Below are 17,901 nucleotides of genomic sequence, written 5' to 3' on the forward strand. Positions count from 1 at the left end.
TGAATAAGTTATGAAAATAGGCTAGAAACACTTATGAACAATGTCATGAGTTATTTTCATAAGTTCTCTCAAACAAATAGTCTTATAAAATTTATGGCAGTGGTATAATTTAGAGAGATCTTGGAGCCGGGGCAAACGACACACGCTTAGTATTTGTCCTTCTCGGATCTCTTTTTCATTAGTTTGAACACCCCTTTTTCGATTCGAGTGCCACTTGTCAAGATGTATCACCTGAACCTTTAGTCCTACACCTTCTCGATTTCAGGGAATCAACCACCATTCATGCGGTGGTTGTTATATCCTAGGGAGACTCGATTCAGACCCTTGGACTATAAATACATCAGTATCATAATATTGTGGGGATATCTAATAACACATAGAAATATACAAATAGAATAGTTTCTCACCTCACGTGGGATAACTCTCAATACCATAACAATCCTAAAACCTCTAATAGCCCATACTTAATAGAGATTGTCCAACATTTGTACTTTTAACGAGAACACTTATGATACTAGATAAGCTTAGATAGGTCAATGCAAACAAACTTTTAATCTCATTGATATTTTAATTTTCTAGTCTATTTAAACATTAATTGAATTTCTTATTTATATATGTTCAAACGAAATAGGTTTTTAAGTAGGCTAACAGACCAACCAGACCTTAAAAAAGGTTAAAGTCAAACTTAAAAATAAGTCTATGACAAGTTATATGTCAGATTTAAGTTTTGACTTTTTTGTAAGGAAGACTTAGAGTTGGCAAACCTAACTTGACCTGGCTTATTTTTTCCTCTACTTAAGAAACACTTATTTAAAGTTGGGCAACAGCCCAACAGACCAACCCACTTCATATAGGCTCAATCTTTTCAAAGTGCTTGTTGTGTTACCGCACATTTATATCTCCTCACACAATACTGCATTGGAGCACACCTCCCATTTGCTCTGAGCCATATGATCTCATTTACACCGGACAATGTAGAGATAGTTACAACAGTCTCCCAAATATAAGTGTGACCTTGAGTTAGACTTAACTACAATTCAACTCAAACTTACAAAGTTTCACCTCAATCTTCCTTAGTGATTTTCATCATTGAACCAGATATTTTGTGCATGAGTTTTTTATATATATTTCCATGAGACTATAGAATTAAGAAATGAAAATATTTATCGTACATTTGCATTGCACGTGGAAACACAAGGATAAAGGCAAGGGTGTACTATTAGTTGGTAAGAACCTATTTGAAAAGTCAATACTAAGTCTTGCTCGTCTTCAAACTTGTTCCTTTTTCTCCAATAGTCAAGGTTGACTCTTCATACCAATCTATTACAAATATATTTTACTTCCACTAACCCCTTTAAACTACAATAAACAAAACCTTTCATTTTTTCAAACATAAAATAGTCCAAATAATCTATACATACTATTGTTAGTCCCATAAATATTTTCTCTACAACCTTCTACCTCTCACATTAGAGCTTTGAATCCAAACAATCATGAAGAAAGGATGCTTAGATCCAAATCTCAAACTCACTGTTCCTGCATCTAATCAAGCTTCTTTTGCAAAATTCTTGTGAGTGATCTTTCACTATAATCAATTATTTTAATGAGCTTAATAATTGCTTTTGTTTTGTGCTAATTGGAGTTGATTTTGTAGGACTCAAAGTGGCACTTTTAAAGATGGAAACTTGCTTGTTAATAAGGATGGAGTTAGAATTGTCTCTCAGAGTGAAGTTGAAACTGTAACATATTTCTCTCTCATTTTGTTTTTTTGCCTTCTTTGAGAATAAGGGGTTTATTGGATTTTCTGAAATTACCTTTTTTTTAAGGTTTCCAAACTAGGATAAAGTACTGTTTGTTTTCTGTATAAAAAATGATTTTTTGTAAAAGGGTTATTTGGGGTTTCTTCACTATAGTAAAAGACAAAAGTGTCGAGTAGTATTATATTTTGACACCAATCATTTTCATGAGCTAATATATAAATAGATCTAATTGGATTTTTTTCTTTTCATTTTTGAGTGTTTGGGAGCTCTGCATAATGTTTTAATCAGAATTTCTCATATGAGTGACTGCATTTCAATTTACATAACTTAATTTAAAGATTTCCATTTAAAATTTCATTCTTATATAGTTATAATCAGTTGTAGCACGCGACCATGGTCGTTTTTTGGTACAATGAAGTTGTGGAGGTTTGAGTCTAGGGCCAGGGCCGTCTTTGAGAGTGTGCAAAGCAGGTTTTACCGCACAGGGTCCAAAATTTGTGGTTAAATTGGGCCTTTAATTGTTTTAATGGATCGAGTCTTACTTACACAGGGTCTCCAAAAACTTAAAATGGCTCTGTCTAGGACTACATGTATTATTAGCACCGATACTTCAAATTGAAGGTGTGTCTGGTGTTCGTGTCTTTGGTCCGAGACCAAATTGCATGCTGAATTTTGATGATTTTGTATTTGAATTTGGTGTTTGTGTTAATTTCAGCAACCACCAATAAAGCCAATAGACAATCAGATAACTTTGGCAGAGATTGATACAATCAAAGTGATTGGAAAGGGAAATGGAGGGATAGTTCAATTGGTTCAACACAAATGGACTAATCAGTTCTTTGCATTAAAGGTTTATATACTTGCAGCTTTCATCATATGTACCTTGTTTTAATTCACTTTATTCTTTTGTTACTTACAATTATTCTTTTCAATCAGCAAATTCAAATGAATCTTGAGGGTTCTACTTGCAGACAAATAGCACAAGAGCTAAAAATCAATCAATCAGCACAATGTCCTTACGTTGTTGTTTGTTACCAATCGATCTACGATAATGGCACCATATCAATCATCTTAGAGTACATGGATGGTGGCTCCTTAGAGGATCTATTGAACAAAGTTATAACGATTCCAGAACCGTTTCTTGCTGCCATTTGTAAACAGGTAAGGAAGTCGGACGATTTCAATGTCCGGTTTCATGTACTTCGGCATTAGACTTCATCCCTTTGTTGTTTTGGTTTTACAATGTAGGTACTAAAGGGTTTGATGTATCTTCACCATGAGAAACACATTATTCATAGGGACTTGAAACCTTCTAATATACTTATAAATCATAGAGGGGAGGTAAAGATTACCGATTTCGGTGTTAGTATAATCATGGAAACTACTTCTGGTCAAGCAAATACTTTCATCGGTACATACAACTATATGTCTGTGAGTAAATTTATCGTTTTTCGTCTTATCAATTATGGTCCTGTTTGGATAAACAACTTACATAAGCATTTATTATATAAGGGCTTATGCATTGCCATTTCTATAACAGAAGATAAAATAAGTTCAAAGTGTTTTCATGAGTTATAAGCTGTTTTCGTAAGTTATTCCAGAGAGTTTATGAAAATAAGTTGAAAACAGCTTAAGACTTGCTATCCATAAACTCTTTCAAAAAGTCTTATAGGAGTTTATGCAAGTAGATATGCTTAAATAAGTCGATCCAAACAGGTCCTATAAGTGATACCGTTTCCCTGAATACGATTTTTATCCATCATGCTTTACAGCCGGAAAGAATCGATGGAAGCCAACAAGGTTACAATTACAAAAGCGATATATGGAGCTTGGGATTGATGTTGCTCAAGTGTGCAACTGGGAGGTTTCCATATACACCACCAGATAATAGCGAGGGATGGGAAAATTTGTTTCAGCTTATTGAAGCCATTGTCGAAAATCCGTCACCTAGCGCTCCGTCTGATGAATGTTCACCCGAATTTTGCTCGTTTATCTCAGCATGGTAAGTAATTAACTATACTTTTAGTATCTAAATTATGTTGATATAATGAGGCTTCTGATCCTATGTCAATCTTTTCTGTGTCAGTTTACAGAAAAATCCAAGGGACAGACCATCGGCTCGAAACCTATTGGTATGCATACATCTTACTAAATTAGTAAATAGTAATTCTTACAGTGTACTGATTTATTTTTCGATCTAAATTTCAGAGGCATCCTTTTGTGAACATGTATGACGACTTACATGTGGATCTTTCGGACTATTTCTCCAATGCAGGGTCTACACTCGCAACCATATAAAACTTTTTTTGTTCCGATTTTGGACTTAAAAGTAAAAAGTTAATCTAATTTGAATTTTGCTCACTATATGAACACGATGAGTTAGTGTTTTACGTGCAGCCGGAGTATCGTCTGTACTGAGGCAGTGGTTTGTAACTGTAAACTATAAACGAAAAAGATGTTCGTGTTTTTGGTGCTCAGAAATTATATGAATGAATTCTAATTTTCTATTCGAAAGATCCTTTGTATTTGAATGCTTTTACTATGTTGCTTGAGATTAAAATTTTCATTATAAGGCAATCCATTTAGACATTACTTAAACTACAAGTAATTGTAGAATGTGCAAATTTGCAACCTTCAATTCAACTATTAAATTTTGAAATACAATAATACAAATTTAAAAAATGAAAATTACATGCATTTATACATTTACCTTGCTTTAAAATTAAAACTATAGCTAACATAAAAACTTTACATCATTAAAAATATAGTAAAAAAATAACCCTTATGAAAAAACTAAAGGGCTAAATAAATTTGCCACCATACTTGTAAGAAAAATATAGTATAGCTATAAATATTTTAATTGAGGAGCATCTATTTTATGCTTTTCTCTTGATATGTCTTTGAGGTTTCAAGTCTATAACAATAATTGAGATGTTATCTTTGCTTCCTCTTTGAAGAGCAAGTTTTGATAGATACTCTGCAGCATACTGAGCTGCTGGATTAACTCCGTCGGTTTGTCCGGTGGAGACATTGGTTGCATTCTTCTTATGCCAAATAAGGATTCGCTTTCGAGCAATTTCGCAGGCTTCTTCGTTTGTCATTACATCCCATAAACCATCACTCGCTAGAATAAGACATTCGTCGTTTTTCTCTCGGAGGGCGATTGTGACTTCTGGATCTGGAATTATCCATGGTTTCAAGTATTTGTCACCTGGTGATGAACAAGAAGCTAAATTATACTTCAATAAAGATCACTTGTTAGTAGAAAGAAGCCTATGAAGCACGGACACTAGAAATTTGACACCGACACTGACACGTGACACTGGTCATAACTTGAAAAAATGAATAAATTAAACTAAATTGAATAATCACAAGTATCGGTATCGGTTTCAGACACAAACACTGATAAGACACACAGACACGCCTTTTTCTAGAGGTGTCAGTATTAGATACTGAAGCTAAATATGAATGATAAGCAATAAGAAAAAGCACTCAGCATCCTTCCAAATCTATGCAAGTAATCAAGAGACAAAATTTACAGATTCATTGCATTATACATAGATTTTCTGGAAAACTTTTGGATGTGTTTCTAAATATAATGATTCAGAATTTATAATAAACTTTGTAACTGTATGAATTTGTACTGATAATTCAGAAACAATGCAATAAACACATACCAATTGACCTTGATACTGCCAAAACACCGAGAACTCGGTATCCATTCCATTGTATGATCTTTCCTCCGGCGGCTTCTATCCTTTCCCACTCACCCTCTCTATTTGGCTGCAAACAGGAAACAAAGTTTCTTGAATCAGATCACTTTAGCTTCTAAATCCAGCACACAAACTGTGAAACAAAGAACAAATTCCTTACTTTATGGTCAGTAGACAATGGCAGTGCTTCTTTTCCTCGACACAAGGCCGCTCGTGAATCCCCACAATTCGCGACTATTATGTGGGTTCGAGTCAAAATTGCAACCAGTGCAGTGGATCCAACAGTCTCGGGAGCAAGAGTTTCTTCAGTAGTTGACTCAGATCCATCATTACCGCTTTTTTCACGATTAGCTTCATCAATTCCTACAATCTTATCGTCCACTTTCTGAAAGCAATTGGTGAGTACTTTCTTCCATCGGTCCTGCCGATTGTCTTTTTCATTATTTTCGGATAAACTGGATTCTGCAGCTTCTATCTCCTCAACCAAAACTGAATGAAGATGTTTCTGGCAGTAATTGGCAACCTATGATGCCATCACAATATCGGTAAATGCAATGAATCAATTTCAATAATACACACAAATTGTAAACTCTCTCAGTTCCATTTTAATTTTCGCTTCAAGAGATAAGGATACTATTAACGAAACAATAGTTAAAGTTTCAATGAACTTTGAAAACGACGAGTAAATAGGAATAAAAAATTTCTACAAAAGTGACGATTAAAAAGTAACGGAAAGATTTTAAGGTATACCTGACTTCCTCCATGTCCATCATAGACACCAAAAAAGTGTGCCAGTAAGTGTTTTGTGTTTTCATTCACTTGGTCCTCCATTAGCAACATAGAAGGTACTTGAAAAAGTTGAGGCTTAATAACAATAGCATCTTCCATCTCTTGTCTCATTCCAATAACTGATGAGAAACCATAAAGAGGAGTTTCACTCAATTCCAAACCATTATCACAGCTTGTTGTGCTTGTTTGCTTCTCTAGCGTCTCACGAACTGCAGCAATTGGCTTTGAATCAGGACCATCTGATTTACTTCCACCTTCACTCTCATGGTTCGTCATAGCAGAAGCCATGTTCTTCATCGACTCGTTCAAACTAGACTTATCATTGATATCATCATCAACCATGATAGTATTCGGTGTGTTCATTTCAGACAAATTAGTCCTCAAAATTGCAGACTGAGAGGATGGATTATGTACACGCTGAAAATCGTTATGTATTTTGAACTCATCTTCATATCTTCCGCTAGTGTCACTTTCATGAACCATTTCAGAGACAACTTCAGCTCCAACTTGATTCTCCTTAACCTCCAAAGACACTGATATTTGGTTTTGTTGTGGACTAATATACATGTCTACGTCGTCTTCACTTCCAACAGAAAACGATTGACAATCCTCGACGGAAGCAGGATTTAATATCAATACAGTTGCTGTATTTGCCATAAGCTTTAAACTAGATATTTCCATTTGTGTTGTCACTGCTGACTCTTTTGATATTAAATTCCCAAGTGGAAATGGCACCGAAACCGTCGAAGTTATTTCCTCCATAAGTTTTCTTTTCTGTTTACCACTATCCTTATCCTTAAGAATCCTATAATTGTTCACCCTCCTTAAGACTCTTCTATAGAAAGAATTTCAATTTCTATATAAACACCAACAATCTCTTGCAAGTTGCAAGTTGAAACTACACTGTCAAATAATCAATTATAGGTATCAAAATCAAGAGTTTATATTAAGAAAAAGCCAAGTAAAATAAATGCTAGAATAGCCTTATAGAGTCAAGATGCTTTAATAACATGCCATTTTTAGGACTATGTACTTAAAATAAAATCCAATGAGTCAATAGGACAAACAGTTAGTGTGCAAAAATCTTCTATTTCAACCTCAGAATCTACCCTTTGATTCCTGTCACACAGAAAACAATAGATCTTTCAAGAAACCACAGCCAAAAAAATTGATGAGGTCGGTGCCAATCTTGTCTCACTCTAACAAACAAGGAGACAATGAATAATGGGGTGATTAAAAATGACAAAAATAAAAACACTAACTACAAGAAATAGTACAAAATCAAAAGTTGGTTTCCCTTAAAGTTAGGGAACCAAAATCAACCAGTGGAATTTTCATTGTGATGCTTTCATTTGTCAACTTCACAATATGGCTCATATTATTGGTCATGCTAGCTCCCACCTACTTTTTGATTGTGAAATATTCAAATTTTTCGATCTATAAAACACTAACACAGACACCAGACACAATATACAACTGAAACGTTAGAAAAAAATAAATAATTAAATGTAACCATCTGAGTTGACGTTATGTCATACACCAGACACGTTTTCACTCGAAAAACTTAAAAAGTCTTGTACGAAATATTTCCTTCACCAACAAAACAAAAGGAAAAAGATAGATATTTTACAATTTTTTTCCTTGGTATAATGATCTAAGAATTTGGTTGGTTGGTTAGGTTGGATTAGGTTACATCATTCAACAACAAATATCTAAAAGGAACCTTTTTCTTTAATATAATACACCAATACCATTCCAAGATTTTAAACGTGAAAGTGATTGTATTTAATTTCAATCTTTCACACATTGTTTGTGGGCCTTGATATGTTTCACAATCATGTTCATTTCTTAAAAAAAAATCAATACTATAATAATAATAATAATCAAGAACAAGTTTCAACCGTATAATATTTCATTTTCTTAGCATCCAAAATTGTAGAGGACCAATAGAACAAGTATACGTAACAAAGATGAAACCGAAAGCATGGGCGTGAAAATCAAGGAAAGATACTCAAAGGGGCATGAGGGAGATACATGGATGCAACAAAACAAGAGCTAATGTTTTTTTGAATCATATAATAATAATAAAAGATGCATTCAAGTTCAACCTAGGAGGAACTTACCATTGTTTTGTTGGTTACCAAATGTATCCTTATGTTGGAAGTTGGAGATTAATCATTAGAGATAGTTAGATCTATTTAAGAGGATGAATTCTTCAACAAGAATTGTTCACATTTTTGAAGGGCCATTTTGACAAATAATATCCGGAATGAAGAACAAAATAAATATGTGTGTGGTCTTCTTAAATATCTAAAATTTTATTTTTAATTTTTCAAAATATTCTTTTTATAGAATGATTGATCGGCCACCAATTTCACCTTGTTCTTATGTTCGAATCAATGGAAAAGCACTTCATTCGGTGGTATTTTAAGTCGTTTTAGTCTAGTTCTTGATTAGTTTTGTTTATCTTTGTATTTGAATTTGGTGTGTTATCTTTTCTAGTTTTTGTTGGTTTTCTATTGCTTTTGATCTTGTATTGGTAGTGTTTAAGTTTTGCAGGAACAGAGCACGATTCGAGTCAAGAAAAAGTAGTTTTTGGTGACATAGAGATGTGACACGGCCACCCGTGTCATGTGACACGGCCGTGTCACACTTGCTGGAGGATAATGTTTCAAAATGCTAAGGGCCAATAAGTCAGAGGTCTGACACGGCCACCTGTGTCCCATGACACGGCCGTGTCAGACGTGCGCGCAGAAAAAGTTTTGTTTTCAACTCTTGGAATCAGTCACTTAAGGAAGGGCATTATGGACTTTTCGGAGGAGAATAATTGCTGAGAGATATTTAGTCACTGTTTGGAAAGGAGAAAATCACTTTTTGACGGTCGGAGAACGTGAAAAGAAGGATTGAGAGCACTGGGGTTTGAAGCGAAGAAATCTTCAAGAGCATCCGCGATTGAAGATCAATTCCGATTCATCTTATTGTAATGTTTTCAACCTTAAATTCTGTTATTTTGACACTTGCCATGAGTAGCTAAACTATTACTTGTTAGGGTGATGTCCCTGGATCATGTGATGTAACGAATTACCTTTACCGTTTGTTTTCAGATTATCTTTATGAAATTCAGTTTATGATTAAAAGTTCTTATTGCTTCATTATATTGGAAAGTATTTTGTTGATTCACGATTGGGATTCGGTTTGACAAACCGTCTCAATGCTTTTTAATCATAATGTTATCACTGATAATCACTTAGGAATAAGGGTTTGATGAATAGCGATCATAATATCTGGACTATGTCTTATAGAATCTTGGTAAAAAATTATCGTGATCAGGAATGAAAAGATGGTTTTAATCTCAAGAAGTTTTTCACTAAGGAATTAGGAAAAATCAATGTTCGGCATTGGTAGTTGAGAATTTCTTAAGTTAATCTGTTAACTGGTAATTACTTCGTTACAGAGCGATTCATACATCTATCCTAACTTGTCTCCGAATATCTTCATTAGTCAAACTATTTTAACTCTTTCGCTTTGCATAAGTTGTTATTTAAATTAAATCATAAAAACCAAACAACCTGATGACTTTTTATTCAATTGCACTGTTCTGAAACATATAATTCCTACGCAGTCCGCGAGTTCGATACTTGGGGAATTTACTTTATTATTACTACATCGGTGAAAATAGTACACTTGCTATTTTACCGGTCAATGATCCTCTTAAAAATTTCCATCCACACTTTTATTTTCTAATACTAAAATCTTAGCTAATTTATCCGTTGCTATGTGATAAATCGTTGCTAAATCATTATCATTAAGTTGTAAAAACATTCGTTAAGTTGCAGGAGGGACCAAAAGTTTGAATGAAAATTTTTATGAGGATCATTCTTTGAAAAAAATATTTAAGGGACTAAAAATATAATTTGAGATATTTAGGAGGACTACGAACATATTTAAACCAAATAATAAACTAATAACTTATTTGTGATTTGGGAAATCTCTAGTAGATACATCAAGTGGTGGAGTGTACTTGCAAACACACTGACAATTAAGTCACCGATGACCGTAAGTATGTGATTTAAAATTTTAGAAGATAATTTATCTAAGTTTGTGTTGTTGTTTGATAAGGGCCAAAATGTCGTTATTTTGAGTATATATTTGTGGCACTTATCGATTCTATTCTTTTGGTTTTTGTAATAAAATCTCAGTTTTTGTGTAAATATTAGTATAGTTGCGTTTTGATTCGTTTTATGTATCGTTTGATAGTTTTTCCTTTGTTTTATACGTATTGATGCATATCGGAGCCTCGAGGAATAAAGTGTCGAAGGCACGACTTTGATTTCGCAGTTTTGGAGCAATAAAATGAAAATTATGCAGAAGCTCGTTTAGCCAAGTTGAAGCTCGCTTGCATAAACACAAAACAGAGAAGAAAAATTTTCTAAGCTCGCTGAGTCAGATTAGCTCGCTTAGCCATGTAGCCAGGTCCACTATACCAGATATTTATTGACAGCTCGCTGAGCCAGATCAGCTCGGTGAGCGAGCTTGCAGAAATTTTTCTTTATATTCTTTCATTTGTAATATTTTAGGCTATGGGGTTTTGGGGATTTTTGCTCCCAAACTTCATCACTTCCATTCTTAGGTTAGATTAGGTTAGAAAACAAGTATGGAGCTTGCATTTGGATTATTGAAGGTGGATTGATCGTCGAATGGAGCTGACAAACCGGGAGATTTTCAGTTCATTTCTCTTCCTCTTTGTATTTTCTCTTATAGTTGGGTTTTGTGTATGTATTTACTTTGAACTCGTGTATATTTTTCGCCCATGGCGTTATATAAAACTTGCTTTACAAATCTGTGTTGATTGTTGTCTTAGATTTTTGCTCTGTGCTTAGGATTTGGGTTGCTTTAAATATAAACTTCTTGAATCCTTATCTAGGATGTTTATCTGTTAGCTTTTGAACTCTAGAGATAGATTTAGAGCTGACAATCACTTGTGTATCTATCCTTAATGCTTTCGTGTTTGAGTGTCGCGCGAGAGATCGCCGACGCGAGAATACGGATGTTCTCACGACTTTGCGTTAGAGATAACCTTGGTTGTGAGTTGATCTCGTAGGGGCTCCAGAGATGGACACTGATGTGAGAGATACATGATGACATTGACGAGTATCGTAGGTTGAGTATAACTGGTCGATAAGTTTAAGTTTATGAGAAGTAGATTGTATGCAATGCTTGATAAATCTTATCTTTCCTAATATTGAATTCTTTTGTGTTGATATTTACTTTTCCATTTTTATATTTTTTGTTCATTCAAACCCGAGTTCAAAACCATAGAAATTGTTGAATGGCATTCTACACCATTATCTGTGGACACGATAATTCCCGGATAAATATTTCCAAATCTTTTGTTGCTTGCCCTATACGGCTTCAACATTTTTTATACTTTATAATCAGATTTTATGAATTAGAGGTTATAAATTCTTGTTTGTGGACAATTATCTCGGGGGATATATGTCAAGAGATCCTAGAAGTTCTTGTCATTTGATAGTTTATACGGGTCGATCATTCCCGATATATTATACCTCTAAAGTGTGTCCATCTCTTAACTCGTCTTAATGCCTGAGAAATGGGTGACCCTATTTCCTACGGATTGAATCTTGGCATGGTCGGATTATAACTTTGTTATAAGACGCTTTAAGTTTGATAGCCTTTTCCTATATGGTTGACCCTTTATGGGATATGGTGAGGTGACTCTGATAGGATATTCTAAGATAATTTAATTGGATGTCATATGGTTTATCTTCAAAAAATTTAAAGTCCCAGTGTCCAGTCAAAACCTATAATCACGACTGACTCTGATCGTCACCGTGAGTGATATGACTCGTTCTGACCTTTATCACCCTCTCCCTTATCCATGTGGAACCAAGCCTTAGGGATGAATGGCATATGTTAAGACACGACCTGATTTCTTTTACATTAACAACAAATGTGATTGGTTTTAACAAGGAACAAGACTTTTCAAAAGACACGGTAGTTTGACATTAGTTCGTGTATGGCCTCTTAGAGCTTTGGTTGCTAACCATTGGATTCATAGGCTTTTCATTTTCGTAAATTGGTTGAGCGTGTATTTAAAGGTGTGGAACCGTTATTTTTCACTCTTTTCATTTCACCTTCTCTGATTTCTCAAATTTTTACTCAAGGGCTAAAACATCATTATTTATACTTCTTCAAGATTCTATCTCATAACGACTTCTACCCAACTATCTTCATCTACTGGTAAGTTTAAACTACTTCAATTTTTTCTTTCATTCTTTTTTGAATTTTTACTCCCTTCATGAATGTATTTTGTATGATATACGGGTATGTTTGGTTGAGGCGTCACCCACATTAGTCGAGGTGACATCTCCTTAGATGGAGGTGCCCTGGGTTTTTCCTCATTCCATTCTATCTGAGAGATAGTGAAAATGCTCATAGGTAAAATTTGGGAATTATCCTTCTTATTGTTTTTCCAGTTTTAAAGGTATGGGGATAAAGTGGTCTCCGGCCCTTTAACGCGAAGTGAGAGAGTGAGTAGACAAGTTCTTTTCCTTTAACTCATACTTCACTTTTATGTGGACATGTAGAATATGGTCAATACAGTCAAGTACCCTATTGGTGAACTATCATAGACTTCAAGAGGGCCACACGATATAGTTGCATGAATACGGATTACCTATGGATACCCTTCATTTATTTGAAATCGCTTGACTTATTCTCAATCTTCCCTTCATGAACATGGGGTGCCCTAGACTTTGGGTTATGGACGCTCTTTCAATTTTTAACATTTCAATTGTTGAGCCTTTAGCTAGTCCTTACAAGTTATATTCGACTACTTGGAGTATATCTCACATGTATATCTTTCTTTTTCAACATTTTCTCTTTGGTTTGGGAGGCCGCTAAATCCAGCGAGACCTAAAGGCATATTTATTTTAAGTATTTGTAAAAAAAATTCGAGATCTTCATTTATTCTCTAAATAATTTCAAATTCAGTTACATCATTATTCGGCCCCTAACAAAAGAAACCCATACTGTTGTTTGTAGGCGTGTTCACGTGGAGGATCTTATGGGTGTATGTATTCCTACAAACCATGATTTCCATGTTGATGATCGTTAAATTATTTTCAGTTAAATGATAGCAAAATCACATGCAATTTTGGTAACACTAGGTTTGGTAAAGCCATCATTGTGGACGAGTAAACAAAAGAAACCAAGAGGGGGAAACAATATGTCGATTTTCTGTCCTTGGTCTTGACGAAACAAAATGTCATGTTTAGTTTGTCCTGTAGTTCAAAACTCCATCGTGGTTCGAGATAAGTCTGTACATAATCTATGTTTAGCTGAGAGACTAATTGCTCGAAGCTTTAATCATTGTTTGACGTGAAGACTAATTGCTTCGTTTCATTGTTCGCTGTTTGGTTGGAAATAAATATGAAACTTTATTTTTCCTTGTATAAGAGAGTTTGAGGACTTCATCTTCTAAATGCTCTCTAGTATTATTGGATACTCTAAAAATTAATTCTTAAGGAGATGAGTAAATCACTTTTTTAAAATCGGACCTCTATAAACTTTTTGTGTCATCTCTCTTCTCTTAACTTTTTACTTTCTACTTATTTTTCTTTATCTTGATTTTTCACTGTTTATCCAATTGTTTCTTAAAAAATACTTGGTAAATTCTTTGGTACCCATGAGTTTAAGTTGAGTACCAATACCTTTAATACAAATTGTATTTTAATTTTTATTTATTTAAAAATAAAATAAATAAGTAATGTGGCATTGAATTCTACTATTTGATTGGACGAGAGTACCGCTACCCAACTAAACTCAAGGATACCGAAGTATTCAACAAAATACTTTTAAACTGATTTAAAAATTAATTTTGTTTTAAATCAATACTTTTCAAACCCTCACAATTTTATTTTTTTTATGTGAAGTCACATGTTCAACACTTTTCAATTTTTTTTTGAATTTTAGTTTCTTTCTTATTTTTTGTCTTCCACTTTAGAATTTTTATTTATTTCTCATATCTTCGTCTTTTCATTCATTCATTCATTGTACTTTGTTTAATGAAAATGATTAATTCAGATGTTTAAATTGATGGTTTTAAACAAATGCTTTGTGCTACAGACGTGTGAATTAATTTTCTATTGAAAGGTGGCTGGAGGTTTCTGTCATCGAAATGTAAAGTATCGGTTTTAGACTCAATGCCCTTTCCTAAAATCAAATAGAAACTTATTCGGGTATGATGGGATAGAAGAGAGTCTTAAAACACATATTCAATGTTGTTAAATAAAGGTCAAGTAAGATCCTTAGCAATTATCTCTACATTATCCAACTTTCTTCACAAGTATCCTCAATAGTTTGCCAAAAGAAATTGCATTTGAATTCAGGTGATGTGATGGTTGAAATCTCCTCCTCTCAACTTTGTTCTTAATAGTTGAACATACACAGTATTTTGAGTTGGTATGTGATGTCTAACTTTTGTCATTTTCTTCTAAATTATTCTCTTAAAGCGAGGGAAAATACAATTTTTCCTCTTTGAGTCAACAATTGTCTCGACGGTTTTTTTTTTTTTATTCTTTTCACAAATTCTATAAAAATTATTTCTCCAAAGTGTCTTCCTGAAACTTTTTTTACTCTTTTTTTTTTTTGAAATCAAACATCTTATAGAAAAAGATCAAGCCAAAGAAGCTAAGCATACATCAAGTTCTACAGCATCAGGCAGTCTTCCTATCCAGGTTCAGCAACCAACAACTTTTCCAATTCTCACCATGTGGTGAGCATCAGTATTAAAGGTTCTGCTAAGAAATAAAAGAGAAGCATTTTTAAAAATACCTAGCACATTACTACAGTCCTTAACAAATGGATCTAGAGCTGCATTAATATTAGTTCCATTCACACAATCCACCATGCTCATTGCATCAGACAGAAACATGACTTCCTCGATCTTCAGCTTTTTGGCCAGCTTCATCCCCCACTGAATTCCTTTAAGCTCTGCTGAATCTGGATCTTCATGGCTGGGGAAAATTCTACTAGCTGCAAGATGAATTGCTCCATCCGGTTCTCTGATCACACAACCCAACGAAACAATTCCGTCCTCGAAACACCCCGCATCGGTTTGTATAGTCCAGTGGCCCGCAATCTTTTCTTGTAAATGGTTGACTCCGACTGTCAGATTTGAATTTTTCCTTGACAGATTAAATTCTCTAATATAGTCCCCAATGCTCTGAGCTAGCAGTTGCGGCTGATTGTTTCCTTTTTAAAAACGACTGCATTTCGAGCATTCTAAATCCTCCACATGCCAGTACCAATCACTTGAACTAATTGCCAATCTTTGTTTTGCAGGGCAGCCGCCACCCAATCATACACACTACCATCACTCGGCATACGAACACCAAGGGGAGGAGAGAAGAACACTCTCTTTGAGAAGTTACAGTGAAGGAAAGTATGGTTGATGGACTCGGGGACAAGCTGACACAAAGGGCAGGAAACATCAAGAATAATACCTTTTTTAGCCAGATTGCAGTTCGTCGGTAGTATGTTATTTATCAGCCTCCACACAAAGTTTTTGACTCTCTCTTGCAAAGGAGCCTTCCATAATTGCTTCCAAACCTTAGCTTCTGAATAGTTTGAAGGTTCAGCCTTGTTTGATTGAGATATACTACGCGACAGATGATGACTCGAACGCACTGAAAATTCCCCGTCTTTCTCGAAGTGCCAAATCAATTTGTCCTCTGGGAGTTGACGTGACAGCGGAATACTTGTAATGTGACCCACTTCGGATGGAGCAAATGAGTTCCTGATAGTTTCTTCCTTCCAGCTTCCATTATCTCGATCTATAAGCTTTGAAACCTTGTCATTTGGGCTCCAAATGCCACTGCTAGAAAAAGGTTTAAAGCTCGGGATCAACGGAATCCAATTATCTTCAGCGATACGAACATTCTCACCATTCCCTATCCTCCATCTCGCTCCTTTTGACACCATATCCTTTGCACTGCAAATGCTGCGCCACGCGTAACTGGGTTTGAAAGCCACCCCCATGACTAAAATGTTACATCTGGGATAGTATCTCCCCTTGAAAAACCTCTCAAACAAGGATCCATCGCCCCTCATAAGTCTCCAGAATTGCTTCCCAAGCAAGCTACTATTAAAATCTTTGATTCCTCTAAAGCCCATACCGCCTCTTCCCTTGGATTGTGACATTCGCTCCCAGCTCATCCAGTGGATTTTCCGATCTCCATTTTTAGCGCCCCACCAGAATTTTTATAACAACGACTCGATCTCGTTATAAAAATTATCCGGGAGTCTATAGCAACTCATAATGTACGTCGGTATCGCTTGAGACACCGCCTTAATGAGGATCTCCTTGCCTGCTCTAGAGAGGAAGCTTTCTTTCCAGCCCTTTACTTTCTTCCAGACCCTATCAATAACCATGGAAAAGACTTCTTTCTTAGATTTTCCAAACACAACAGGAAGACCAAGATACTTTGTATGGCTGCTCACTGCCCTAAATCCCAGCCTGCTGCGAATAGATTCCTGCAATGGACAAGAGACATTTTTGCTAAAAGACACTTCAGATTTCTCAACATTCACTAACTGTCCTGATGCCCTCTGATACTGTTCTAGGATCTTCAGAATAGAGTCAGCTTCCACCTCGTTTGCTCGCGCGAATATCAAACTATCATCTGCAAAAAATATGTGAGAAATAATGGGAGCCTTCCTTGCCACTTGTACTCCGTGGAGTTCCTTCGATGAGACTGCATTTTTTATCAACCCTGATAAGATATCTGCACAGATAATAAACAGGTAAGGGGAAAGAGGGTCTCCTTGACGGAGCCCTCGTTCCGGTAAAATTCTCCTGGAAGGAAGACCATTCAGCAGAATCTGGTATGAAACTGTGGATATGCACCTCCTAATTAGTCTAACAAAGTTTGCAGGAAAACCAAAGGCCTCCATCGCTCCCACCACGAAATCCCATTCAATTCGATCATAGGCTTTGGACATGTCAAGCTTCAATGCCATAGTACCTTTCTTCCCATATATTTTATTCTTCATCCAATGGAAGCATTCCATTGCAATCAACGCATTGTCTGTTATCAATCTTCCTCTAACAAAAGCGCTTTGTTCCTCGCTGATGACTTCTGGCAGAATTCTTTTCATCCTGTTAGCAATAGCCTTCGTGATCGCTTTCATCACAACATTACATAAACTTATGGGCCGAAATTCATGTGGGGACCGAGGGTTTTTGATTTTTGGGATTAAGGCTATAAAGGTGGCATTATAATCAGCAGGGTCGCGTTGATTATTAAGGACTTTGAGTCCATCCTTTACGACGTCTCTTCCAACCGTACTCCAGAATTTCTGAAAAAATAAAGCGGGTAAACCGTCAGGGCCAGGAGCTTTAGTGGGGTGCATCTGAAATATGGCTTCTTTAACTTCTTCTTCAGTAAAAAGGGAGGAGCATAACTCTTTTGCCTCCTCATTAATTACTTTCCCAGCAAATCTGTAGAAACTTTCAATTTTGTAGGATTTGACGAAGTGAAAAGCTCGGAGAAATAATTAATAAGAATCTCTATACCAGTTACCATCCATATCCACTGTGCAGACCCTCTATACCA

The 17,901-nt window shown here is 35.3% G+C and overlaps 2 protein-coding genes across 2 annotated transcripts; one reads left to right on the forward strand and one right to left on the reverse strand.

The window, feature by feature from the left end:
* The first annotated feature begins 1,303 nt into the window (after positions 1-1,303).
* LOC131639963 (mitogen-activated protein kinase kinase 2-like) lies at positions 1,304-4,408 on the forward strand. The gene is made up of 8 exons (XM_058910383.1): positions 1,304-1,570; positions 1,655-1,739; positions 2,476-2,610; positions 2,697-2,921; positions 3,009-3,191; positions 3,533-3,762; positions 3,847-3,892; positions 3,969-4,408. The coding sequence occupies exons 1-8, from the start codon at positions 1,494-1,496 to the stop codon at positions 4,056-4,058; spliced, it is 1,071 nt and encodes a 356-aa protein (XP_058766366.1). The 5' UTR covers positions 1,304-1,493; the 3' UTR covers positions 4,059-4,408.
* A 172-nt stretch (positions 4,409-4,580) lies between these two features.
* Positions 4,581-7,758, reverse strand: LOC131639962 (protein phosphatase 2C 77-like). The gene is made up of 4 exons (XM_058910382.1): positions 6,224-7,758; positions 5,634-5,996; positions 5,438-5,543; positions 4,581-4,971 (listed from the first exon to the last, which is right to left on the reverse strand). Exons 1-4 carry the CDS (start codon positions 7,022-7,024, stop codon positions 4,637-4,639), a joined length of 1,605 nt encoding a protein of 534 aa, XP_058766365.1. The 5' UTR covers positions 7,025-7,758; the 3' UTR covers positions 4,581-4,636.
* Between the last annotated feature and the right edge of the window lie 10,143 nt (positions 7,759-17,901).

The sequence above is a fragment of the Vicia villosa genome, unplaced genomic scaffold (assembly GCF_029867415.1).
Source record: "Vicia villosa cultivar HV-30 ecotype Madison, WI unplaced genomic scaffold, Vvil1.0 ctg.002872F_1_1, whole genome shotgun sequence".
Lineage (NCBI taxonomy): Eukaryota > Viridiplantae > Streptophyta > Magnoliopsida > Fabales > Fabaceae > Vicia > Vicia villosa.

What these genes read in the sequence shown, in the direction of transcription:
- LOC131639962 (XM_058910382.1), bottom strand. Translation starts at nt 7,024, where the DNA reads ATGGAGGAAATAACTTCGACGGTTTCGGTGCCATTTCCACTTGGGAAT. An exon ending in ATGGACATGGAGGAAGTCAG is followed by an intron (nt 5,997 to 6,223) that starts GTATACCTTAAA and finishes ATGGCATCATAG; the next exon opens with GTTGCCAATTACTGCCAGAA. An exon ending in GGCAGTATCAAGGTCAATTG is followed by an intron (nt 4,972 to 5,437) that starts GTATGTGTTTAT and finishes GTTCATCACCAG; the next exon opens with GTGACAAATACTTGAAACCA.
- LOC131639963 (XM_058910383.1), top strand. Translation starts at nt 1,494, where the DNA reads ATGAAGAAAGGATGCTTAGATCCAAATCTCAAACTCACTGTTCCTGCA. An exon ending in GCTTCTTTTGCAAAATTCTT is followed by an intron (nt 1,571 to 1,654) that starts GTGAGTGATCTT and finishes TTGATTTTGTAG; the next exon opens with GACTCAAAGTGGCACTTTTA. An exon ending in TGCTCGTTTATCTCAGCATG is followed by an intron (nt 3,763 to 3,846) that starts GTAAGTAATTAA and finishes TTTCTGTGTCAG; the next exon opens with TTTACAGAAAAATCCAAGGG.